Source organism: Quercus suber, unplaced genomic scaffold (genome assembly GCF_002906115.3).
Source record: "Quercus suber isolate HL8 unplaced genomic scaffold, Cork oak 2.0 scaffold_593, whole genome shotgun sequence".
Lineage (NCBI taxonomy): Eukaryota > Viridiplantae > Streptophyta > Magnoliopsida > Fagales > Fagaceae > Quercus > Quercus suber.
In genome coordinates, this window is record NW_027070038.1 from 377,195 (window position 1) to 403,351 (window position 26,157).

Below are 26,157 nucleotides of genomic sequence, written 5' to 3' on the forward strand. Positions count from 1 at the left end.
GGGGAACAAAAACAAAAACATGAGTTGTGTGGGATTTAAGTTTAGAAAATTTTGATGATAGACTTTTGGTTTTATTTAAATTACACAGTTGTTAATTTGTTCTAATACTATAGTTTTGAACTTGTTTCTCTGCCGCTAGTGAAAGGGGGGATCTCCATCTTCTCCTAGGGCTGTAGAATCGTCGTCTCTTCCTGGAAGAGTTTGCTGTACCCTTAGCGTAATACAGTTACCCTAGGGCTTTTGTTAATTAGTTGTTCTTAAAATGTTGATAATAAACTTTTAGTTAAAGTAGAAGTCAAAATGTTTTTTTTGTTTTTTAGAAAGAAGACGTGGGTTTTTATCAGGGTTTTAAGTTTATAGTAATATTTTATAATAGACTTTTAGTTTGAATAGAATTTAAATTTTTTGAAATATTTAATTTTAGAAATTTTTGATAATAGACTTTTAGTTTGAATATAATTTAAATTTGTTGAAGTTTAAAAGTATAAAATTAATTTACTAATTAGTTGTTTTTAAAATATTGATGATAGACTTTTTGTTGGAGTAGAGGTCAAAATGAAGGTTTTTTTTTTTTTTTTAATAGAAAGAAAACGTGGGTAGTTGTTTAGGATTTAAGTTTAGAATTTTTTATAATAGACTTTTAGTTTGAATAGAATTTAAATTTGTTAAAATTTAATGAACAAAGTTTTACCTAAATTAAATAGTTGTTAAATATTGTCCCTTTTTTATAAGTAAATATTATCCCTTAATTTGAGGAAATATTTTCTAAAAATAATATAAAATTAACTTACTAAGTAGTGAGAGTAAAAAAATTAAAAACTTACATAAGAGAACCAAGAACTTAAATGGGTGTCCATTGTTTTACTTCTTTATAGTAAACTTTCTTTGGCATAATATTCAACACGCAAATTCAAAGCAAAGAGCAATAAATAACATGGATTTACTAGATTAAAACATAAGTGTAAATTGCATCTGGGAAAAAAAGTGAAAAAAAAAAAATACAACAACGTGGATGTATTGTGTGGATTTAATTATAGGAATGAATTTATTGGTTAAGAGATTATATCGAAAAATCATGGCTAATATATATATATATATGAATATTTTGATGATAGACTATTAGTTGGAGTAGAATTTAAATTTCTAAAACTTAGATGATAAAGTTTTATCTAAATTAAATTATTGTTAAATCTTATCCCTTAGTCAAGAGTCTTGTAGTTTAATATCGTAATAAAATATTAATTTAATAAGATGCAATTTGAGGAAAAAAAAAACAAAAACAAAAACATGAGTTGTGTGGGATTTAAGTTAGAAAATTGATGTTAGACTTTGGTTTATTTAAATTACACAGTTGTTAAATTTTATCCCTTAATTTGAGGAAATATATCATAACAAATAATATAAAATTAATTTATTAATTAATTATTCTTAAAATTTGATAATAAAACTTTTAGTTTGAGTAGAAGTAAAGTTTTTTTTAGAAAGAAAGTGGGTTATTGTCTGAGATTTTAATTTATAGAATTTTTTTTATAATAGACTTTTAGTTTGGAATAGAATTCAAATTTGTTTTTAAGTTTAAATGTATAAAAATAATTTAATAATTAGTGTAAGGACCAGATTGGAGTCCCTAGCCCAAAGATAAATGGACTCAGGCCCAAGAAGCCCAAAATAATGAATTTGTAGAGTGTGTTGGAAAAACTGGGCTTTAGTAAATCAGACAACAAATAAGGTAGATTTTGATGATAAAAGAATGAAGATAAACAAGTTTAAACTAAATAAAATCGTCCTTGGCAAAATCCAAAGAGATTGGTTTTTACATATTTCTTTCAAGTTTGATTACAAAGTCAGTTCTTGATGCTATAGTGTTTTCTCTTAGTTTTCCGATCTCCTCTTCCTCAGGGGTTTCTTACATTATATATCCTCCTTGATCGATCTTGACCCTCCATTTGTTGATCATCCAGACTATTACTTGAGTGCTTGTCCCATCAGACACCCTTTCTAGCCCTTTGTGAGTGGGGGTAGCGTAGGCAGCACTGTTCAGGGGTCTTCTCCACATAAATGCGGCCAGAAAGTTAGCTATAGAGCATTTAATATGGTGGCAATAGTTTTTCCTTAGATATCTTTGAGCTTCCATCCCTCTTGTACATTCATAATGCACGTCGCTATCAGTGGAACTTCCCAGAAGGTCACTTTGAACGATAGGATATACATTTCGTCTGTGCTTTGTTTATTCGAGGAGATACTTCTCTTCAGACCACTTCCCACAACCCTTCCATTATGCAACATACTCACAGGAATTTAAGCTTAACACCCTCACTACAGTTTATTCGTCCTCATACCAACCAACATCCTCAGCAAGGCCCAAGGCTCAATATATAATTTTGGGCCCTATCCCTACAACAGCCTCTCAAAACTCCGGTTTTTCCCTTTTATTCGAGGAGAAAAAGTGGCGTTTTGATTTTTAAAAGTTAGGACCATTCATTTCTTTGGTTTCACCACGTGAAAGTACTATTTTGCGTGCCCCATAACTGTTACTGACGCTTCAGAGCTCACGATGCGTCATTAATTGCTCTAGGTGACACTTTGTTCCCGCGTCCAACGGTGAGATGCAGATCCTACAGTTGACACTTCTCCTTGAATTTTGAGAGGATAACTCCCATTCAATTCACACTCTTATATAAGGCACCTAGGGAAATCATTTTTCTTATTTCACAAGTCTTCAAGCTCTTTAGAGATCCCAAACACTCAGACCCACAAGGCTTTCTACATTCCCAAATTTCCCAAGTCCTTTCTTTAAAAAATCTTTGAATCTTTTAAAGGTTCAAGGATCAATACATGTGCTTATTCTTGTAAGTTTCTATCTCCTTAAGCTTTTTTATCCTCAGCCGATCTCCTCAGCCTTCTATTCTTTGTTTTCTTTCCTTGAAAATTTCTTTCGCATCCCTTTATCTCGCCTAGATGGGTAGGTTCAAGCACCTCGTAGATTGCTCGGCTGGTATGGAGGGCTTTAGGGCTACCCCCCCCCCCCCCCAAGGCCGCCGCTAAGGAATGTTGGATTTTGCCATAGCTACTGTGACTGGGGCGCCACAGACCTCACCCTAGCACCCCAAGAAAGCCAGTAGGAGAGGCACAATGCAAGTTAAGAACCCTCCTCCCACACAATACTCGCCACGACTCGAACAAGGGACCACAAGGTATTAAATTCAACTTTCTCCAAAAAAAAAAAAAAAAAAAAATTCAACTAAGTGATCTCAAGAATCCAAATCTTGCCTACATCACGTAGAAACTCATTGATGTCTTGACTCTTGACTTGATATGATGGGGTAAAAAATAAGGATAAAACTTAGGTATAGTACTTTAGGTGTTGTTCCTTATGTTCCTTTATTAAGATTCAGTTATGTGGCTACTTAACTAAGAAATATACTTTTATTCCATGAGAAAAAATCCACATGGTAGAATCTTAAAAGGGGAACCTAAAGAACAACACCTAAGTACTATACCTGAGTCTTGTTCAAAAAATAATTATCATGAAGTGGATGTCATAAATTTTAAATCCTATCTTATTTATAAACCAAATAATAATAAAAATTATCTGTCGTAAAGGAGCCATTACGTAAAACCCTACAAAAATTATGATAAAAATAAAAAACATTTGCCAAAAAAAAAAATGAAAATTAGAATTGAGCTAAGAAATTACATAACCAAAATATCCAAACAATTTTAATCATGATTTATAATCTTACATCATTGCCATCTATTTTCATCTCGTGAATTTATCTATGCTCAATTGAAAATACTGTCAAGGTAGTTAAATTGACACGTCTTCATGCACAAAGTGTTTAAGGTTATAGGGAGAAATGATTCAAATTACAGGATTAGTAGTATGCTATAATTATTTCTTTAAAAAATTAAAAAATACTACCAAAATAAATTGATAAGTCATGCCATAATTTGAACTCTTAAATTTATGAAAAATTAAATTAGAGCCATTAAATGGATCCTCTCATTCAATTTAATGGCGCAGTTAATGGTTGCATATTTATCCTTAAAATAACACTCATTGCAGATGACAAATTATCACTTATCTCTAAAAGTGAAGTATGGATTTAATTATTTAATTAATTTTCAAACACTCTTGCTGTGAGTTTAAATTGTCTGATAATAAATGGTACACAATACACAAAATTTTATTTAAATAATAATAAAAGTAAAACAAAGTTCATAGTAATAAGTAATAATCATGGTTTTAAAAATCAATATAGTCAATGAACCATTTTTACTCTTGAGTCTAGTCAGTTTTAGCTTGTTTGAGGGGTTTATTGGACCTGATTGGTGACTCGACTGGTTGGTCTAGTTCGGTTTTTAAAACCATGGTAATAACCATTGATTGGTAGTCTCTCATTGAAAACACCTTATGTAAAACTCTATACTAAATATCATAAAATTACGAAATTTGCATGAAAAACATGTGGAAATAAGAATGGAACCAAGAAATCGCATTACAATATACTAAGACAACTTCGAATATAGTTGTAAGTCCTTCCATTTGTTTGTCTCTAGAGGCCTCCTCAATGACCCAAACAACTCATCAAAGTAAAGAAGAAGAAAAAAAAACCTTGGAACTATGAGGAGATATCTTATGTATCGAACATAAGTAACATATTTATTCCTCAATTGTGAGATTCACATATTATGAGAAAGATAATTCATCCACCGTATACATAAGATAATTATTATTGTAGAGAAGGCCATGGTCAAATGATTGACTCAAAATTTAGCTAACAAACTGTCCACAAAGTGGGCAGAATTGCACCAGATCGGGCATAATAATATAAATTAGACAACCCAAGCAGTTGGTATAAAAAATAACCGGAGAGTTCTGATCATATTGATAGTCGCAGAAGGGAGGTTGACGACCCGAGGATTGGCCAGTGAGTTGGTTCCACATCGAGTTCTCATGGTGTAGACCACCTCCTAGGTTAACCCATGGCCTTAGATCGATCACCATGTTCCCATCATCTATGTTCTTGTAGTAAAGTACCTTAGTCTGCATTTATCAGCCAAACAAAATGAGAAAATTGTATGAGTAATAGTCTATGAATTACAAAAACAATAAAACTTAATTCCAAAACTTTATTATCGGTTATATACTAATCTATCAATTAGGATATCTTAAATCAAGCACAAGCAAGAATAGCTCAAAAAGCTTTTTCATTTCTCGATACATTTGTGCTTGTTTGTTTGTGTGTGTGTGTGTGTGTGTGTGAGAGAGAGAGAGAGAGAGAGAGAGAGAGAGAGAGAGCGAGAGAGACAAACCATAACATTATAACAACGTTCCCAAGGGTAGGGAACAGAATGTTCGGGGCAGCCGAGAAGGAAGGCCAAAAGTGCATAAACCATGGTGTTAGTGATGTCAACAAAGTATGAGAAAGAAGACTGAAACTGAGAGAGAGAGAGAGAGAGAGAGAGAGAGAGGGAGGGAGAGAGGTATTAGAGCTGAGTACTACACGCAAAACCTATAAGAAGAGGACGTATTTATAGAATGAAATTTAGCACCAAGTCGAGTTGGATGGTCTATTTGTGAGTGAGTAAACTCAAGTGAGCTTCCTACTGCGAATAAAACCTGAGGTTACAGTCTTATTATGTGATAGTTATCTCATGTCAACCTGACCAGCCTCAACACAAAATGTTTGGCAAGTGATGTATTTTTCTCGTGAAAAACAACCCTTGCCATGTTTGGAATTCACTTTATTATCCTTTTTATTTTAATGTATTGAATTTGAAAGTTTTGTTAAATCAATATAATGAGTATTCCTGGTTCAGTAAACAAATATTTATTACGAATGATTTTTAAAATTTTGGTATAGTAAATTAAACAATAACATAACATCTAATTTCTATAAGAGAATTACTCTCCGGAAACTAGTAAAACATACATATAAGTCTTAGCTTAAGCAATAGGATTGTAGATTCGGATGAGTGGCCAAAAAACAACTGCATGTTTCCTTTAAAACTACTTAGTCCAAATTAGCATTGGTAAAACTTTTTTTTTCTTTTTGAAATAAAGCATCTGTAAAACTTAATTCAATGATTTTTCAAGGATATGTATGAAATTATATAAGTGATGGTAAAAACTTTTTTAGGAAAATAAAATTACCAATATTGTTTCCGACGTGTGATGAGTTGTTAGGGTTCTGTAAATTTGTCTGTTTTTAAAAAAATGAGCGGGTCAATAAAACAATCACCAAATATGCACCAAGGATTTTGATTGGATGCTAAATATTGTGCATCTCTCAATAATAAATGACTATATATTGTTATTACTAGGGGTGTTCAACCAAACCGTCAAACCGTAAAAACCGCACCAAAACCGCCCGCAAAATGACATAACCGCACCGCACTGCAAGTAATAGTACACCGCACCGCACTGCAAGTAATAGTGCACCGCACCGCACTGCACCGCATGGTGTAGTGCGGTTTGCGGTTTTATAATAAAAACCGCACAAACCGTACCGCACCGCACCGCACCCTCTCTATATATTAATATATTTATTTATTTTTAATATTAAATATATTATTAATAGTTTAATAACCCTAGTTAAAAAAAAAAAAAAGTTTGATAATCCTAGCAAGTGTTGATTAGGAAAGCCATCCAAAATAAAGAAAAACTAACTCAATAGTTTAAAACTTGAACCAAAACAAAGGGAAAAATTAGTTTTGGACTAGGTAGAAAAAGGCTAAAATTTGAAAAATATACAAACTTCAAATCATTCAAACCGCATCCTATACACCGCACCGCATATGTAATCGCAAAAATGAGGTGTGGTGCGGTTATGGTTTTGCCTAAACTTTAAACCGCACCGCACCACACCGCACCGCATAAGTAACTGCAAAAATAATGTACGATGCAGTTATAGTTTTAGCTAAACCGCACAGCAAAGTGCGGTACTAAAAATGACCCAAAACTGCACCGCACCGCACCGCGAACACCCCTAGTTATTACACACACTACGTGTGTATGCGCATATTCAAAAAATTAAAATTAAAATCAAATATACAAACATGCAAACTCTTAAAAGTTAAAACCGTAACCTTTACATTTTTTTCAAAGTTTTTATTTGTTTTTTATATTATAATGGGGAAGGGAGATCAAACCTTGGACCTCTAATCTCCTCTTTGAGAGACTAGGAGATAACAATTGACTTAAAAAGACCATAAACTTCTTATTTATTTTTAAAGAATAAATAAATGTGTTGTAGACTTTTCTTAAAAATTATTTTTTTGGTCTAATAAAGAAGCTCTAAGGGAAAAAATTTTAAAACTTAAAATCTCTCAAAAACATGTCAAGCGAAAAAATTTCGGATTTGAATGAGTTGTTAGGGCCGGTTCAATATGATGGGGTTCATAAAATTGGATTGAGTTTACTGAAAAACAATCATTCGATTTACACTTGAGATTGTTATATATATATATATATATATATAAATTACTTGGTTCAAGATATTATATATACTCACTAAAAAATGATAAGTATAGAAAGCTTCTAAATGGTTTATATTTAAATGGGTAAGGATTTGCTGCAAACATGGTTGCAACTTGCAGCAATTGCAACATATAGATTAAGTAGCAACTAGTGAGAGTGACAAGTGTCCCTTGGTCATGTGCATTGTACATGACCAATTAAGATGATTAACAATATTAGTGTTTGCTTTAGAACCTTTTGCTTTCTCTAAATCAGGCGTTCTGTCTCTCTTCGTCCAAGCCCTCTCTCTCATCCTTTATGCCAAGGACAGCTCCACATTGGGTTTAGGGTAGTCATAGGACCACCCTGACCTAGAAAAAATTATAACAATTATATATAAATTTATAAAAATTATGATTTTTTATCCTTAAAAAAAATTTGTGACCATCCTAAGTTTTTTTAGGCCTAACATAATTACACTTTAGACAAATTTTGGCAACAAATATGATTGTAGACTAAGGTTATAACTTTACTCAATATTTTTTTTTATTAGATGTCAAATTTGACAAATCTACCATTAAATTACATTTTCTTTTTATATCCTCCATATTTGCAAAATTTTAAGAAAATGAAAGATCAATAGCGATATCATCAATCAAAATTTTCAAGTTCGAGTTTTTGTAGTCTAAAATTATACATAAAAAATAATTTTATGGATTGAATAGTAAATAACATTTGATTGGTATGCTTTAAAAATATAAAGAACATGCAATTCAATAATTAGATTTTCAAAATATGTAGTCATGTTAATTTGTTTAGTGAGAGTTGCTGCCATAGGCTACAATTAAGTTTGTAATCTAACTTTGTCCTTAAATTAGGTCCTTATAAACAAAAAGAAAAAGTCTTTATTCAACTAAAATTGTGAAATATGTAGCTTGTAGTTGTTTGATAATGAGACTATCATGCAACAATTTTAAAGTAAGAAAATTCGTAGAAGAAAATTGCAAAACTTTATGTAATTGTGTTTTTTTTTTTTTTTTCCATATATGAAGTTTTCTTTTTATTAAATTTTTTATAATTAAATTTACTAATGACCACCTTGAAAATAATTTTTGGAGCCACCACTACTTTATGCCCAACCTGGCCTCACTTGGTTGCCTTTCCACCTTCACCTACCTTTTTGTAGCCAAAAAGCAACGCTCCAGCCAAATCCATTTCAGTCTAAGATGCTTGCTCACATTAGTACCTAGCCACCATCAGCCTCAATAAAATCACTACCACTTGACCCACCCACCATCGCACATTAGTACCCATCTCCACTTAACCTAGACCTTTCACTGCTGCTCGAAATCCCAAACCACCACATCTCAAACCCAATTTGCCAAGATAGTGAGACACCATAAAAACCACCTCCACTGCACAAAATTCTCTGTCAAACTGCCACAAGAGCTTCTGCTAGATTCCACAAATTACACAAAGCCACCATCGCACAGATTGTTCAAAACCATAACCATGAATTTCTCCAAACCCAATTCAAGATCTTCACACAAATTCAAACCCTCGCCAAAATCAAATCCAAAAAACCCATTGTTGAGGTACAAATTTTTAGGCCATAAAATACTTTGGGCCCACATAAATATTTTCTAAATACTTCCCACATATTACCCAAATATTTCCCCATATTATTACCAAACTTGAGCTCCCACAAATATTTCCCATATAAGTCCCATAAATTATTTTGTGCCCTCTCACAAATATTATCCATTATATCCTACATATCACCCAACTTGGGCTCTCACACAAATACTTATTGTACAATTACCAAAATTGGGCCACAAAATTATAGTATCTCTATAAAAAGCCCTAACTCATTTACCTTGTGGGAAAAATCCAAAAAGCCTAACAAAACTCTCTTTAGTAAGCCCGTTGCTACACGGCACCCTAAAGCTCGTTGCTATACAACACCCCTAAAGTCCGTTGCTACACGGCACCCTAAAGCCCGTTGTTACACAGTAATATTTTTTTACAAAATCTCAAACTATTTACAAAAGCCAAATATTATTTTAGCAACTACTTACAAAAGCCCAATATTATATTGGCAACTATTTATAAAAACCCAAATATTATTTGGCAAAATAATTACATTACGCTCAAAGCCCAAAACTATTCCTTAGCAAAAACATATTTCCATAAACTAAAGTCCCTAGCTCATGGGAAGCATAAATTACTTATGATATATTACTCATCTTTCAAAGCTACTAAATTTATGGGAACTATGCTTATTTTTTCCATAATAAACTCTAACTAAAAAAGCTCATGTATATTACCCATGACAAAACTATTCATTTTGTAGGGATGAACAAGCCTAAAGAAGCCCAACAACAAGGCCCAGCCGAGACAGCCCAGCCCATGTGCTAAAGTGGTTAGACTAGGCACTAGTCAAGTTTCAGCACAACTAAGCTAACAGCTAGGGCCCATTACTATCATTTTCAGCTTGTCAAAATAGATCAGAAGGGGACACATGTCCAGCTGAGCTTACATCCTTCCTTGGTAAGATGATTTTCATGATTACTGATGTGACATAAAACTATGTTGACAAGACACAAAGTTGTGGAGCTGTAACCAGCCATTCTCTCTCTCTTCTCCAACACAATCGGTCAAGGAATTATGGGGCAGCCATGAACAGACCATGGAAGCTTCTAGAATCACTTGTAAACAACTTATTACCATGCCAAAAATGCATACCTTCTGGTTCATGAACCAAACACATAAACCCAAATGGGGAAACTTAGGAAAATATGGTTTAGAGGTCACCAAGGAGATCTCTAGCAGAGTTTCCAGTAGAAGGCTCTAAGATTGACACCTGGCTTAGGGTGACATAATCTGCCTTAGGAAGCCCTGATACTTGCAGCAGACAACCAAGGTCATTAGCTTAATTCATGCTCTAATCCCATTGGCTGAGGATAATCAACATTTAATGCTAAGTCGGAACTCCAGCTACTATTACCCAAAATAGCAAGAACATTCTAAAGTTGAACTTAACACTCTTGGCCAAATCCTAGGAACGGTTTTCTAAGGATTTTCTGAAGATTGAGACTAATTTTGGTAGAGATTATTTGCTAAACCCCCCCCCCCTTAAACTCAACTATAAATAATGTTCTCCACCAACATCTCAACACACACAAATAGAGAATAACTCACTCATAAACTTCTCTATTTTCCCTCTCTCTATAATTTTTCTTATGCTTTTAGTGAGGTAGAGCTTTTAAGTTCTTAGTTTCAAACTTAGAAACTAAGAGGCTGTTTGATTTTTGTGTTTCCATCATCCATAACTCAAAATATGTGGGTCCCACGACTGAGAAGCGTGTTTGGCATTGTTTCCAGTTTTTATTTCTATCACTCAATTCTCTAATTTTTGAGTGATGAGTTATGGAGGTGTTTTCAGTTTCCAAAACTTAGGGCATGTTTGGTAACTGTTTTCGTTTTCTATTTTCGTTTTCTTGTTTTCAAGGAAAAAAGAAAAAAACAATATTTTTCTGTTTTCAAAATGAAAAACACGTTTGGTTAGTTGTTTTGAAAAACACATTTTTCAAAAACAAAATTCAGAAAATTTGTTTGGTAGTTGTTTTTGAAAAAGTTGAATTTTTTTTTCTTTGGTTAATTTTTTTTTTAAAATTATATTTATTCTAATTCAAAAACACGCTTGCTCCAAAGTATTTTAAATCTGTACACCTAAAGAAATTATAAATAAATTGTTTTGTATATAACATTCAAGCCTAAAACTTTAATCATATAAGTAAGATTGAAACTATAAAACATAAATCAATAACTAAAAAGTTTACTACATGGCATCAATGCCAGGGAATCAATTTCATCCAAAAGAAAAAAAATAATAATAATGTGGCATCAATGATGCCTATTATTTGCTAACATCAATCCTGCGATCTAATCCCTATAAGTTGCCATAGCTTCAGCGGCTTGATCAGTTAAGTCAATAGTGTGCAATGGCTTACCCGAATTATCCCCACCTTCACCTTCAACAGTAAGGTTATCAATATTGAATTGAGTAAACAAGCGATCATTTCTTGTTGCCATTCGAATGAAGTTATGAATTGTGCAACAGGCTCTCATCACATTCCCTTGTCGACATTGTTTATAACGGGGCATCATTTTTAAGACTGGAAATCGTGCCTTTAAAATGCCAAAACATCTTTCAATTACATTACGAAGAGATGAATGTCTATAATTGAAAAGCTCTTTAGCACCTTTAGGACGATCCCCACCTCGAAAGTCTCGTAAATGGTATCTTTCAGTACGGTACGGAGGTAAAAACCCTAAGGTGCATGGATAACTAGAATCCACTAAATAATAGCAACCTAACAAAAAAAATAATAAGATAGAGAGAAGTATGACATGGTGAATGGATTCAACTTGAAAATTGAAAATATATAAGTGAGGCAACAATATATCTTACCAGATGGAGGCCATGGGAAATTATTTTCTGGCCTTTGAAGTGCATCTAAGAATACTCGTGAGTCATTGGCTGTACCCTCCCAACCCGTGTAAACAAATGTAAACTTCATATCAAAATCACATGCACACATTATATTATGGGTGATTGTGGCCTTTCTATTCCTATAGCTGACTAGCTTTGATGCTGGGGCCCATGCACTAATATATGTTCCATCAATTGCACCTATACATTTCTAGAAAAAATATAAACACAAGTATTAACATATGCAAGCAAATAATATTTGTATGATAAAATGAACAATAACTTGGGATTACCTTGAAATATGGAAAGAACTTGGTACTGTTAGCAATACGTGGATGCACTTCATTGCTTTGAGAAGGGCGTATAATGAATTTTCCCAGACGGCATATTGCTCTTACAGTTTCCTTAAATTGCCTGTCCACTGTCTCAGTTGAGTGTTGAAAACGATCTGCTATTACCCTCATTCTCACATTATGTCCCACTATTAATAGGAACATACCAACTGCCTCCTCCACTGTGATCCAACGTGAGTTTGTTAAGAACTTATGTGTTCTCAAATAGTTACAGAGACTTGTAAATGTTGGCCTATCCATGCGGAATAACTCATAACATGTTCGAGGATTGCCATTCAATATCTCTTTTATAAATGCATCACCAGTCAACATAGAGATACGTTGCGGCTCCTTAGGAATATAGTTGTTTTTATTCTCAACAAACATTAGTAGGAAGAACATATCATCGTCTTCTTCCTCATCTGAAGAGGATGCACTGCTATAATAATTTGGTTCAACATTCATCCTGGAGAATTAAACCGCAAATTTGTTCTCAAATAATGCTTTTTATTAACATAAATAAAACATTACCAACATAAAAAAAAGAAAAAAAAAAAGATTACCATAAAATAATAATAAACCATCATTTAAAAACATTAAATAATAATAGAATAATACCAAATCATAGTTCAAAGACATTAAAATAAACATAATCTAATAGGAAATTATTGTTTTGACATAATCCCCTACAGCCTACCCAACCAAACCATCCTCCTGGCGAAACTCATGTTAACAAAGATCTCTCTATCATCAGGATCCTGCTTGAACTTCTCAACAGCCTTCATAGATATTTCATCATTGACTTCTTCCATGGTCTCAAGGATATTAATGCACTTGCCATGTAGGCGCAATACTGCTACCAACTTCATCAATTGTATACCTCTTATACCTCTCAGCCTTTGCTTTAGATGCCTCTATCCTAGCCTTAGCAGCCTCAGCCATTGATTGTAAGGCATCATTCATTTGGGAGCTCATTAACTCTCGCTTACTCTTACTAGGACGTTCATCACAACTATCACTAGGACGCTTGGAAGATCGGGTTGTAATGTCAGACTCAAGAATTGCCATGACAGGGTCTTGGGTAGGACTTTCTAAATTAACATGAACTCCCCCATGAATGAGTCGTTCTTCCAATGCATTCTCTTCATCTGAATTAGGAGGGTCTTGGGTGGATGCACAGTGTAGGACCCCAGTAGCTGTAGACTTGTTAAATATAAGTCCAAGCAAATTATAATTTGAAAGTCCTTTGGTTCGAAAAATCTTTGCCTTAGGATGTGCCTAAAAATAGAAAAGACATCTAGTAAGAAAAAAAAAATGATGGGGATAATGTTTCAAAATAAAACAATGTATTGTATTCAACGATATTTACCCGACAATAATTTTGCCATGACTCCTCAAGTGCATGAACAGTGTTGGTTTCAGCATCCCAACCAAAACCAGTATGATTTATGAGTGTAGAAAACTCACGATGTAGTAAACGCATCCTATTAAACTTCCCTTTGAATTGTGCCATTGTAAAACTCCGTTTACCTAATTCATTCAATGTAGCTAACATTTTCTTCCAAGTATCGGAACTGAATTGCCCATCTGCCATATTTCCCTTATTGATCTCTTTCAACATTATGTCAATAAATAGTTTCTCAAGTTGTGATGTCCAAAGGCTATCTTCATCAATTGAACTGTTTCCTTTCATCTATTATAATACAATGAAACATGAAAACAACTAAGGAACAACCTTTATAAACACAACCATCAAATACAACTAAGAAATAGCTTCCAAGCTTCAAACAAACACAGCTTCTAATTAATAGTGCATTTTGATCACCAAGAAACCCAACCTACCCAAAATGCCATTCTCCTTATTATTAGCTAAATAGTTTACTTAATTAAGGGAATACATTCTCTGCTATATACTACAAACACAAAACAGCAACAATTCACAAGACATTCTCTGCCATTTACATGACAAGTTTATTAAACTTGCATCTCCTTACAACAAAGTAACCGCCTCAGACTATTTGACTTGCAAGTTATTATATTTTTGCTTACAAATTACATCTCTAACAATCTAAAGTCCAGCAATGCAAGATCCTTCTATTTTTCTTTCTCCAAAACTCTAGAAACTAAACCCAAAAGTTTGTTCCTTTCAGCTATCAACAGAGCACAGAAAATACCCACAAGCATACATGATATGGCATATGACAGTAAAAAAATTAATAAAAGATGATAAGGATGGAAGCTGTACAGAAAAAATAGATCGAGATTGAGTTCAAGTAAAGTTATCCTTCTAGGGTGGAATTAAGTTGAAACAGTTGACTAAAATTAACTACAGAGTTGCATAGCTAGTCTGGAAGCCTTAAGGCTGTGGAGAACAAAAAAAATGGCAGGGTGTAATATTGTATATTCTGTTAGCAATATAATCAGGAAGGTTTAAAGTTTTGACTTTAGATCATGGTTTTCACCAGGTGATAGGTGAAGAGCGAAGATTATTTTTTCTTATATTTTGGATGCTTTTTGAACCTTTCTTTTTCCGTGTCAAAGCCAAGTTTAGAACACCATACAAAACACAAGCAACTAGAGGCTGCATACGAGAGACCACACTGCAGTAGGAACAGACTAAACTCATACAGTAGCACCCGCCAATGATACATCATCTAACAAACCTTAGAGTAGACCATGACAAACACCAAACTATATACATACTACAAGCAACTGAAAACTACTAACCGTAGATCACATCAAACTTAGCACCAGTAACCAGACTATTAAACATTATCAAAACACATAAAGAGGAATTCAGATTTAACTGGATATATAAACTTGACATAATACTTAATTTAGGTAGAACCATCAGTCACAGGCTCACAGCAGTGTTGTGGTAATGTATTAAATTGAACATCATCATCAATATCTGAAATTTATTCGCTATCCAATAAAAATAAGTATAAAGGAAACGGAAGAAGAAATCTAGGAATGTAAGGACATACCAACACAGCCAAAGCAAACCCCAAACCCCAAAATCCTAAATCAAACACACACAAAAAATACCCATTCTGAATAAACCCACATTCAAAGCACAAACCCAGATTCAACAAAGAAAAAATGAAAAGACCCATACATTTGAGTGATTGCACCGACCTACCAACCCAGCCAAAGCAAACCCCAAACCCCAAAATCCTAAATCAAACACACACAGAAAATACCCATTCTAAATAAACCCACGTTCAATGCACAAACCCAGATTCAACAAAGAAAAAGTGAAAAGACCCATACCTTTGAGTGATTGCACCGACCTGCTACATCACGTGCACACAGACCAAAAAGCAAACCCCAAGAAAGGCCAAAATCCTAAATCAAACACACACAGAAAATACCCATTCTAAATAAACCCACGTTCAATGCACAAACCCAGATTCAACAAAGAAAAAGGGAAAAGACCCATACCTTTGAGTGATTGCACCGACCTGCTACATCACGTGCACACAAAAAAAAAAAAAAACCAAAAGAAAGGAAAAGGAGAGTGAGATAATGAATAGAAAAGGGATAGTAGAATCTAATGAAAAACAAGATGCAGGCATGAAGGACAATCCGGTGAAGAACAGTCACTTACCTTGGTTCTCTCAGTCAAGGTTTTCTCTTCTCTGAGCAAGATAGAGGCAGGGGAGGCGCAGAGGAAAAGATATAAAGCGTATCACCGTATCAGATAGCGCTAAAATATTGAGTGAAAAAAAAAAAAAAAAAAGCGCGGGAAAAATATTTTGTCAGTCTTATGAGTCGAACCAGTGCGCTGATTCATTAATTGGGACTGTTTCAGCGTGTTTTCTCCGTGTTTTCTAAAGTGAGGGAAAACTGAAAAATAAAAATAGCTCAAGACATGTTTTCAGTTTCCTTCACAATATAAAAATTGAAAATAGTTTTTTATTTTTGCCTAAAAACAGTTACCAAACAAGTTTTTTGCTTTAGGAAATAGAAAATTGTTTTTGAAAACAGAAAACTGAGGAAAAAAACAGTTACCAAACATACTCTTAGTTTTCTGTGGCATTTTTGTAAATATATTCACATGGTGGCCCCTATTTTTTGTGTCCTATCTTTTCCTTGCCAGCTCATGGACTACCAACGACTCTCTCATCCTTCAGACCGTCTCTTTCTTTTTTTCTTTTTTTCCCTCTTCCTCTTCTCTTCCCAAGCCACTCTTCTCTCCATCTCCATCTCTCATCAATTCTCTATCTCTCAACAAAATCAGAGGCTTTCTCTTAAACCAGTGCTCTATCTTCCCCAATTGCTAATCTATTTATCATCTGTCTTTGTTGCTTCTATTCTCTTTGACCGGTGTTATGTGCTTCGGGTTACTAGGGGTTTGTTTGTGTTTTAGGTTACTGGTGGTGTTGTTTGAGTTTCGGGTTGAATTGGTTTGAGTTTCAGGTTGCTGTTGGTGTTTGTTTAAGTTTCGGTGTTAAATCGGTCTGAGTTTCAGTGTTGAATCAGTGTGAGTTTTGGTGTTGACTCGGTTGAGTTCGATGTTGACTCGGTTTGAGTTTCGGTGTTGAATCAGTCTGAGTTCGGTGTTAAATCAGTTTGAATTTTGGTCTTGAATTGTTGGGTTGCTTGCCGGTTTGGGTGTGGGTTTTTTCTGGGCTTGGTGAGTGATGGTGGTGAGCAGTGGAGGGCTTTTATCTGGGATTTGCTGTTTTTGGTGGATGGTGATGGTGGTCGTGATGGTGAGTATTTTTTGTGGTGGTGGGTAGCAATTCCGATTTGGGTTTTGTATTTTTTTTTTTTTTTTTTGTGGGTTTGTGGGTATGGATATCTGATCGATAGGCTTAACAGAAACGTCTGACCAATTTACAGGTACGGGTCCCATAAAAAAGTAGGAAAATTGAGTGATGAGAATTTGAGTGAAGTGTGCCAAACGAGTGAGTATAGGAAATTAGGGTATTTTAAGTGATGAGTGACGAAAATTGAGTGAGGAGTGATGAGTGATGAGAAAAAAAAAAAAAAACCAAACAACTCATAAGTTCTTCAACCCCTAGCTCACAAATATCCCTCACACCTCTACTTATAAACTCTCATCCATTCCTAGCAAAAAGTCCTAGCAGCTCTACTAAACACTCTCTCTCTCCCTCACTACTCATACTACCAAAATGACCCTTACTACTCACTACATATACTATATCTATAAGCATACCCTGACATCATAATGATCTTGCTACATTAGCTAGAATCTCTCTTTCTCTCTCCCTTCATCTCACACTAAGCCTTCTCCACTACTTGTTATAATGGAACCCATAGTGTTTGTCTATTCATTCACTATAGAAGGTTATAATGTAATTATTACTATAGAGTTTTTCCCTCATGTTCTTGTATTGGAGGACTTCTTCTCACTAGAACTTATGGATGATGATTTGGAGATGTAAACACTCTCCTTAATCTGTGAAATAATTAACGGTTGGAGGTTTATTTTGTTCTGTCTCATTTTACTGTTGGAATATTTTACTGTTAGAATATTTTATTACTAGAATATTTTATTGCTGGAATATTTTACTACTGGGCTATTTACTTATTGCGGTAGGCTTTTTCTGTTATGCTGACGTGTCCGCTGTAGGAAACGTTTTTAGGCCATCCCATAATCCTTATCAATCCTAACCTAGCCCATCACATAAGAAGGGAAAATTGGGAAATTCATAGATCATTAATCTATTAACAGAGGCCACTATGGCACCTAGGATGTACAAATACTCCTTTTTTGCTCATGTACCCATATCCAATACATATCGTACCAGTATCATACCAGATACCTCTAAGATACATACCAGTCATATTTTTTTTAAGAGCCAATACATCTAGGATACACACGTGATACGACTTGGATACCGTTGTAATCCAACCCCCCCGAGACAGTGAGAGATAAACTTGTAAGAAATTGGTATCAATGTTGAAAACTAGAGCACATCAAGCCCATTACTGAGTTTCGGTTTAGGCCCCCAACCCAACACAAATCTCATTTATCGGAAGGAAAAATTTTCCGCTCCTAACACCCATTAAACCCTATTTAATGAGAAACCCAAAAACCAAAATCAAATCCCCATTCAATGAAAAAGCCTAGAAATGAAACCACCACAACTACGAGCTTCAATAGTGGTGGCATGGCTAGCGGTGCATCTTAACGTCAAAAGAGAAGGGTGAGAGAGTATGAAGAGAGAGAGAGCCCAAGAGAGAACTCTGCAAAAAGAGAGGTTCATTGTGATTGGGTACAGATGTGTGCAAGTGTCTTAGATTGAAATGGGTTTAGCTGGGGAGTGGTGGTTCTTGGCGGCAAAAAGGTGGGTGAAGGTCGAAACACAGTGGAGTGAGGTCAGTGGGAGGGATTTGGTGGGACCAGGCATGAGAGAGAGAGAGAGAGAGAGAGAGAGAGAGAGAGAGAGCAAACTGTTCTAAACAAACACTAACATTGTTAGTTATCTTAACTAGTCATATGCTTGCACATGACTTAGGGACATTTGTCACTCCCACTAGCTACCACTTAATCATGTATGCAATTGTTGCAACTAAGTTTATAGCAATTCCTTACCCTATTTTAATTTATATGCCTTCCCTATAATATCTAGTACCCCCTATTCTAAAAAGAATAACCTTTGGAGCAGAATAGTTATTAATAATAACTAAAATAAAGCTTCAATGGCAAGTAACATTATATTCTTGTTTGAAGAGTTTTCAAAACTTCCTTTTTTTGAAAACATAATAATTATGTACTTTTAAAATTTTTTTTTTATAAAAAAGTTGTATATATTATATGAGTTCTGAAAGAGGTGGTTTGTCCTATTAAGATATCCATGACAAAGGTCTAAAGCTAATCACAGGATATAGCAAAGCTTCTTTTTTCCCCTTTTTCCCCCCCTAACTTGTTAAGCTTATTTGCTTATATACAACTTTTTAAATGTCTTTTTTTTTTTTTTTCTTTTTTTGTACAATGATAATTTTACTAACTAGCAAATAAACAAATAGGCTTTCAAAAAAAAAAAAAAAAATAAAATCAATCAGCAAATTATAAACTTAAGAATATATATATATATATATTATTCAATCTTCATTTTTAAATTTGTTTTATTTAAATTAAAAGAAATATCTAAAATAATGTGTAAAGAAAAATTACAACCCATTTCAACATGACTCGATCCCTCAAAGATCGATAAAGGTCATATGAATAAACCATTTAACTTCAATAAGCTTCTAACCCGAATGTTAACAAACATAAACTGCAAACCCAACCCATTGTAGTTTGCCAATTTCATAAGAATGCTTTGTCCACAATATTTTTACAACAAATCTTAAGAGCACTCACAGCAGTGGAGGTATATTGCTATATTGCTAAAATTTAGCTCCTCCAACACTAAAATCGTGCTCCAGCAGTGGAGCTAAATCTAAAAAATTTAGCTCAATTGCTACAATGCACATCTATCTATAGATGTGCACTGTTCATGAAAGCTAAAAATATATATATATTATTTTATTATACTTCCTGATTAAAATAATGCCACTTGCTCTCTCTCTCACTCCATGTCTCTCTCTCAACTTTCAGTCCTCTAATGCCGCTGCCCCTTTGACCCACACCGCCAACCCATGCCGTCACAGACCCAGCTCCGACCACGGCAACCCCTACCACCACCACCCCCACCACCACCACCACATCTGTCACAAATCCAATCATACCCACACTTATCAAACCCACTACCACCAATATCAATCACCACCTCCACCACGGCAACCCCCACCACCACCACCCCATTAGTCACAAACCCAACCACACCCACACTCATCAAACCCACCACTACCAGAAAAAGAAAAAGAAAAAAAAGCAAACATCGGCAAAACCCACGGCCAAAACATCACTAAAACCCACGGCGGCAGATCGGAAGAGAAAGATAAAAGATTTGGCGGTTTTTGACTTTGACATCGTCGATGGCTTTGCTAGATATCGACGGCAACGGCTTTGACTTCTTCAAGCTTTTTGGGTTCGGTCAGGGGGAGAAGTGCAAAGCATGGATTTGGCGGCATGGGTTTTTGGGTTCAATCAGAGGGAAAAGGAACTTGGAGTGGTGACGGCTTGGTTGAGGGAAGGGGAGCAACATGGGAGAAGAAGGCAAGGGAGCTGGGCGGCGTGTTAAGTCTAAACTAGAAAAGAAAAGGTGAACCAGAAAAGAAAAGGAAGAAAGGCAGCATGTGTGAATGAGAAAGAGTAGAGGGACTTGGCACGTGTGGGTGGGATCAAATTGCATATATATAATTTGGTGTTAAAACAAAATATTATTGTTACACTAGATAAATATTTACTTGCTATTATGATGATTGAGAAATTATTTTAGTAAAAAAAAATGTATAAGTATAATTTGGAGTTTAAAAAATCACTTGATAACACTAGACAATTATTTGCTATCATGTCGCAGCGGCGGCGGCATTGGCGGTGATAGTGGCAGCGGTAGCGATTGCGGTGGCGGTGAAAGAGTCGGTGGTGATGGGGGTAGTGGCAGCAGTAGCAGCTGTGGATGATTGTGATTGTTGTTTATTATAGTAAATATATTATTTTATTGTAGTAGATATATTATTTTCTTATGATGTTTATATTATTTTATTGTGTTGAAAGTTAAAATAAATCCACTGCTGCAGCATGTGTATAGGTAAAATAGATAAAGTAACTTTTGGTAAAGCTAAATAGCTAAATTTTTAGCTCCACTACTGTGAATGCTCTAAGTGGCAAATTGTTACTAGCTATAATTTGAATTTATAACTAAAATTATTTTTTTGTCTACCAATAAAAATCTATCACTCAAAATTTGTTGCGAATTATTCCTAGCACTTTGGAAGAGTAGTGGAAATAGCATTTCTCCAAACTCATACAAGGAAACCTGGCATTTTGTACCAATTAAAATATCGTGTGGTACAAATTTTGACAACTCCAAACAAAATATCCAGCTGAAACGACCACTGGCAGATGTAAAAGTTTTTTTTTCAAATGTTAGAATTCTCTAACATTTGGGTTTTTAAAGAATAGTGTGTAAAATTTGAAGCGGGATGCCATAATGTTCTAACATCAAAATATTCAGTTCTGACAATAACCAACATAAAGTTTAAAACTTTGAACGCAATCCTAGACCCGACTATAGTTGCCAGATTCTAATAGTCAACACAGCTTACAAAAAGTTAGTCCTCAAAAAAAATGTTTAAGCTGTCCTCTGCATGGCTATTTGTTGCACATTCTAAAGTTCAATTAAAATTCCCAACAACGGTCCTAAACGAGAGGCAAAAAGGAGTAAAAGAGAAGAGAGAGAAGTGGGGAGGCAAAACCAAAAGACAAAATAGCAACTGCTGGGCATGCTCTTGCTTCAACAACTATCCATTAAAATCTAATCTCTTGCTGTTTAGCGCTTCTTCTTGCTTCCTTTGCCAGCATTGGATTTCGATGGGGTGACGATCAGGTACACAAACAGGACCATAAAGGAGATCACAGAAATTAGAGCGCCATAATTTGCCAGCAATCTCTGCAAGTAGAAAGTATCGAAATTCGTAAGAGACAAAAATAGGAACATAGATTTGCCAATGAGCTCTAACTCAAATGATACCTTCTTCCCTTAAAACAGAGAGGAAGAGAATAAGATTATGGGTTCAAAAACCATATCAAAAATGAAAAAAGAGAGGATTCTTGCAAGCATTGCAGGTCCCCCCCTAAGAGTAATTCACAAGACATAGGTAAAGCCAGTACTTTTTCTACTGAACATGCACCCGAAGAATGCTAGTCAAGGAAACACCATATTGATCACCCACATGGGAGATCAACACACTGAAACATTAGATTCTACAATTTCCCAGATGTTCACAAGTGTTTGCATCAACCATTATAATCAAGTAGAACACAGTGCTCTAAGATATGGAAACACAAGGCAGACCCAATTTACAAGTAACAAAAACTTTCAAAATCTACACACTTGAGAGGACAAAAAGAATGATTTGTACCTTAACCTGTGAAAATGAGGCCCCAAGTGAAGGTAATCCATGTAAAAACCCAAAACAAAAATATATGCGTTAGTAAACACTGATGGAAGTTTCCAAAATTAGAAAGCTAAATATAACTACTTTTTTTAGAACTTACCCCCTCAAACTTCTTCTCAGGAGGTCTATCTGCAAGGACATCTAAAGGCAGTATTGGCGTTGAATATGCCTCCTAAAGGCAGTCGCAGCGATCAAAGGTTAAAAACTAATCATGCAAATACGAAAAACATGAATATTGCTGCAAATGCCAAACCTGCAGGGCAGCCTTAGTGGGGATACGGAATGTGATGACAGCTGGAGCACCATAGAACAATCCTTTTGTTTTGCCCTCCAATTCAAATGAGTGGGTTAGAAGACCACCACTGCAAACCACATCAGTGGAAATGACTAAATAGGAAAACATGTGGTATAAACAGTCTATTGAGCCAGCAAATGTCATTACCAAAGGCATTACTTACCCATCAAGCCTTTCCCATGAGTTTGACGTGTTACCGCTGACAATATCAAATACGTCTTGAGACCATGAATCATCAGTAAGACTCACATCATATGCAGTCCTGGAAAACATGTGGAAGAAAAACACAACAATTTATGGCTGAATAAGGTAATATTAGCACACAATATATAAATCACAGGACAATTCTACAATTACACAACACATTATCAATTGGATGCTACCTGTAGAAGCTGACAAGAAAAAGTATTCATATTGATGGAGAGATACAAATACAATATGAAAGTCATCAAAAATAAGAGGAAACCCGCTGACTTTGTTACTCATTTCTTCCAGGGCGGAAACTACCCATAAAAAGTGGAGTATTCCACTCAACACTTCCAATTTGACATGAAAAGCACAAATTTAACATCATATTGGCCTCAAACACCAAAAAATCAGCCCCTATTTCCCAGTCCACAAAGCCACTTTTTTCTAGTTTGGTTCCCCACAAAATCACCATTTTTTATTTCCATCAAATGCTACATCCCATCACATAAGAAGGGAAAATTGGGAAATTCATAGATCATTAATCTATTAACAGAGGCCACTATGGCACCTAGGATGTACGGATACTCCTTTTTTGCTCACGTACCCGTATCCAATACATATCGTACCAGTATCATACCAGATACCTCTAAGGTACATACCAGTCATTTTTTTTTTAAGAGCCAATACATCTAGGATACACACGTGATACGACTTGGATACCGTTGTAATCCAACCCCCCCGGGACAGTGAGAGATAAACTTGTAAGAAATTGGTATCAATGTTGAAAACTAGAGCACATGAACCTAATATATCAACACAAAATATCATGCACATCTCTTTCCAGCTGAAATTCTTAAGAATCTGCATTACAAATTCCTCAGTCCTAAAATCGATACAATCTCTCTGCAAAAATTGAGAAAATCAACACATACAGAAAACCATGAGAGGCCTAGAATCATGTTTTTCACATCCTTCTTCGAATTTTCTCAGTAACCAAACAATCAAATTATTTACTTATTTATTTTAAAGATCGTTAATTTTCAAGGACCAACTGAAATAAAAATTCACCAGAGCTATTCTATAAATGGCATAGGACCTCAATTCAATTTGGTAAATTGACCAAGTAAGTCAACCCAACACAAAAACCAAACAAACAATCAGATCGCAAATTATGAATCATAGAATTAACCAAAAAAAAAAAAAAAACAACGCATGCAGATGCAAACAACACACCCATATCAGATCTACCACACGACACATCGAAAACAAAACCTATAGATCTAAAACGAAACAAAACAACAACAATAAGAAAGAAATGGAAACGTACGAGGATCCTTGGTTGTAGATATGGATGGAGACGGAGACGCGTTCGGCGCCGGACTTGAGTCTGGTGAGGGAGGCCTTCTTGTGGGCCACGATGAAGGGCACGTCGGAGCTGCCCAGCGTTGACGAAACGAGCAGCAGAGCCAACGCAGCCCAGATCAAGGTTGACCGAGCCATAGCTATGGGTTTGGTTTTTTGGGGGATATTGAATTGTTGGGGTTTGTGAGAAAAGACGGAAGAAGAGTAAAACGCAAGGCTTGTTGGGGATATCAAGGTTTTTTTTTTTTGGTAGCTAACTAGGTCTCGTACCGTAACTGGCGTCTAGAGTTAAAAAATCTACTTCAAAATTATTATTCCTCTTTCTTTTTTCTTTTTCTTTTTTGAAAATTTAGTTGTAATGTTATTACTTATTACATCATCCAAAAAATTATGTAAATTGTCACATTAATAGCTAAAATAATGCATAATTAAGATATTAATTTTAAAAAATTTGTGATTCTCATAGAAAAAATTATAAAATTTTGTATTTTTTCTCTGTTATTAATGGTCATTTATTACGATTATGTTTGTATATAATATTATCTATTTTGTCATTTAAAGAAAATAAAATGCAACAAGATTCTAGTAGGGGGTTTGAATGTAAAAGTAGAATTTAAAAACAATTATATATACACATATATATATTATATACATATAATGACTTGTTAAATTGTGATGTCTCAAAAGTTTATGTTGTAAAATATTATGAGATTAACAAAAAATCAAATATTTGTAGTTTTAAATACGATGATGCAATAATTTTCAGTTGGCTATTTGTCCAACCACATAGAGTTTTTTTTTTTTTTTTTTTTTTTAACAACAATATGAGTTAATGGGTTATAATGTTCCATAGTAATTTTTGTAACAACAAAATTATGAATATAAATCATTTTTATTTATTTATTATAATATAACAACATTCCCTAAAACTATCATAAATGTATTCATTATGTGAAATGCATGAAAGTAAATAATTTAGGTAAAGTTTATTGTAGTCAAATAAGAGATTTAAGATTTGATCTCTACTTACACTAAAAACTAATTTGTGTCTTGCCTATAATGATAGGTAGTCATGATAATAACCCTATAAAACCACGACTTATAAGAACTTCTTAGAAAAACAATGAGATTAAAAGAAAAGATTGACACTTTAAAAGAGAGTTTCAATAAATAAGAGTTTTTTGAAAAATTGTTATAGGGTAGAAAAATGGTTTTATAGGCATAGGACTAAAGGAGATTAGGAAAAACCAAAGTTTTTGAAAAATAAAAAGGAGAGTTTCAAGTAAGTGAAAAGTTTTTATAGCTTATAAAAATAGAGAGTTGTTTAAGATGGATTGGTCATGTGCAAGAGGTTGACTAATGAAAAATAGTGAGTTGGTTTGAATAATAAACAAAAGAATACATGTGTCTAGTTATGAAAAGAGGCATTAAAAAGATCAATTGTCACAAGTTGCACTTAGATGAATGCAAGTATGCAACCAATCCCATTTTCAAGGTATGTGAGAAATATTGAGATTGCACTTACATTCTACTAAATTCATTTTAGTTTAAGAAATTTCTTGATTTAAGCATAAAAGACTTTTAAATTGGTACCACACTAATGCCCTCTGATAATTTTCATTTTTTTGTAGACCTTTCAACTCTATGCGGTTGGGTTCTTAAAAAAAAAAAAAAAAAAAAAACTCTATGTGGTTGGACAAATAGCCAACTGAAAATTATTGCATCATCGTATTTAAAACTACAAATATTTGATTTTTTGTTAATCTCATAATATTTTACAACATAAACTTTTGAGACATCACAATTTAACAAGTCATTATATGTATATAATATATATATGTGTATATATAATTGTTTTTAAATTCTACTTTTACATTCAAACCCCCTACTAGAATCTTGTTGCATTTTATTTTCTTTAAATGACAAAATAGATAATATTATATACAAACATAATCGTAATAAATGACCATTAATAACAGAG

The 26,157-nt window shown here is 34.3% G+C and overlaps 2 protein-coding genes across 2 annotated transcripts; both read right to left on the minus strand.

Moving 5' to 3' along the window:
* Window positions 1–11,345: 11,345 nt before the first annotated feature.
* Window positions 11,346–12,655, minus strand: LOC112035026 (protein ALP1-like). The gene is made up of 3 exons (XM_065764938.1): window positions 12,251–12,655; window positions 11,937–12,168; window positions 11,346–11,838 (listed from the first exon to the last, which is right to left on the minus strand). The coding sequence occupies exons 1-3, from the start codon at window positions 12,620–12,622 to the stop codon at window positions 11,408–11,410; spliced, it is 1,035 nt and encodes a 344-aa protein (XP_065621010.1). The 5' UTR covers window positions 12,623–12,655; the 3' UTR covers window positions 11,346–11,407.
* A 9,233-nt stretch (window positions 12,656–21,888) lies between these two features.
* LOC112035029 (uncharacterized) lies at window positions 21,889–24,438 on the minus strand. The gene is made up of 4 exons (XM_065764931.1): window positions 24,142–24,438; window positions 22,789–22,887; window positions 22,584–22,692; window positions 21,889–22,502 (listed from the first exon to the last, which is right to left on the minus strand). Exons 1-4 carry the CDS (start codon window positions 24,312–24,314, stop codon window positions 22,401–22,403), a joined length of 483 nt encoding a protein of 160 aa, XP_065621003.1. The 5' UTR covers window positions 24,315–24,438; the 3' UTR covers window positions 21,889–22,400.
* Window positions 24,439–26,157: the final 1,719 nt, after the last annotated feature.

What these genes read in the sequence shown, in the direction of transcription:
- LOC112035026 (XM_065764938.1), bottom strand. Translation starts at nt 12,622, where the DNA reads ATGTTGACTGGTGATGCATTTATAAAAGAGATATTGAATGGCAATCCT. An exon ending in AGTTCTTTCCATATTTCAAG is followed by an intron (nt 12,169 to 12,250) that starts GTAATCCCAAGT and finishes TATTTTTTCTAG; the next exon opens with AAATGTATAGGTGCAATTGA. An exon ending in TTTCCCATGGCCTCCATCTG is followed by an intron (nt 11,839 to 11,936) that starts GTAAGATATATT and finishes TTTTTTTGTTAG; the next exon opens with GTTGCTATTATTTAGTGGAT.
- LOC112035029 (XM_065764931.1), bottom strand. Translation starts at nt 24,314, where the DNA reads ATGGCTCGGTCAACCTTGATCTGGGCTGCGTTGGCTCTGCTGCTCGTT. An exon ending in ATCTACAACCAAGGATCCTC is followed by an intron (nt 22,888 to 24,141) that starts GTACGTTTCCAT and finishes CATGTTTTCCAG; the next exon opens with GACTGCATATGATGTGAGTC. An exon ending in CCACTAAGGCTGCCCTGCAG is followed by an intron (nt 22,503 to 22,583) that starts GTTTGGCATTTG and finishes GACTGCCTTTAG; the next exon opens with GAGGCATATTCAACGCCAAT.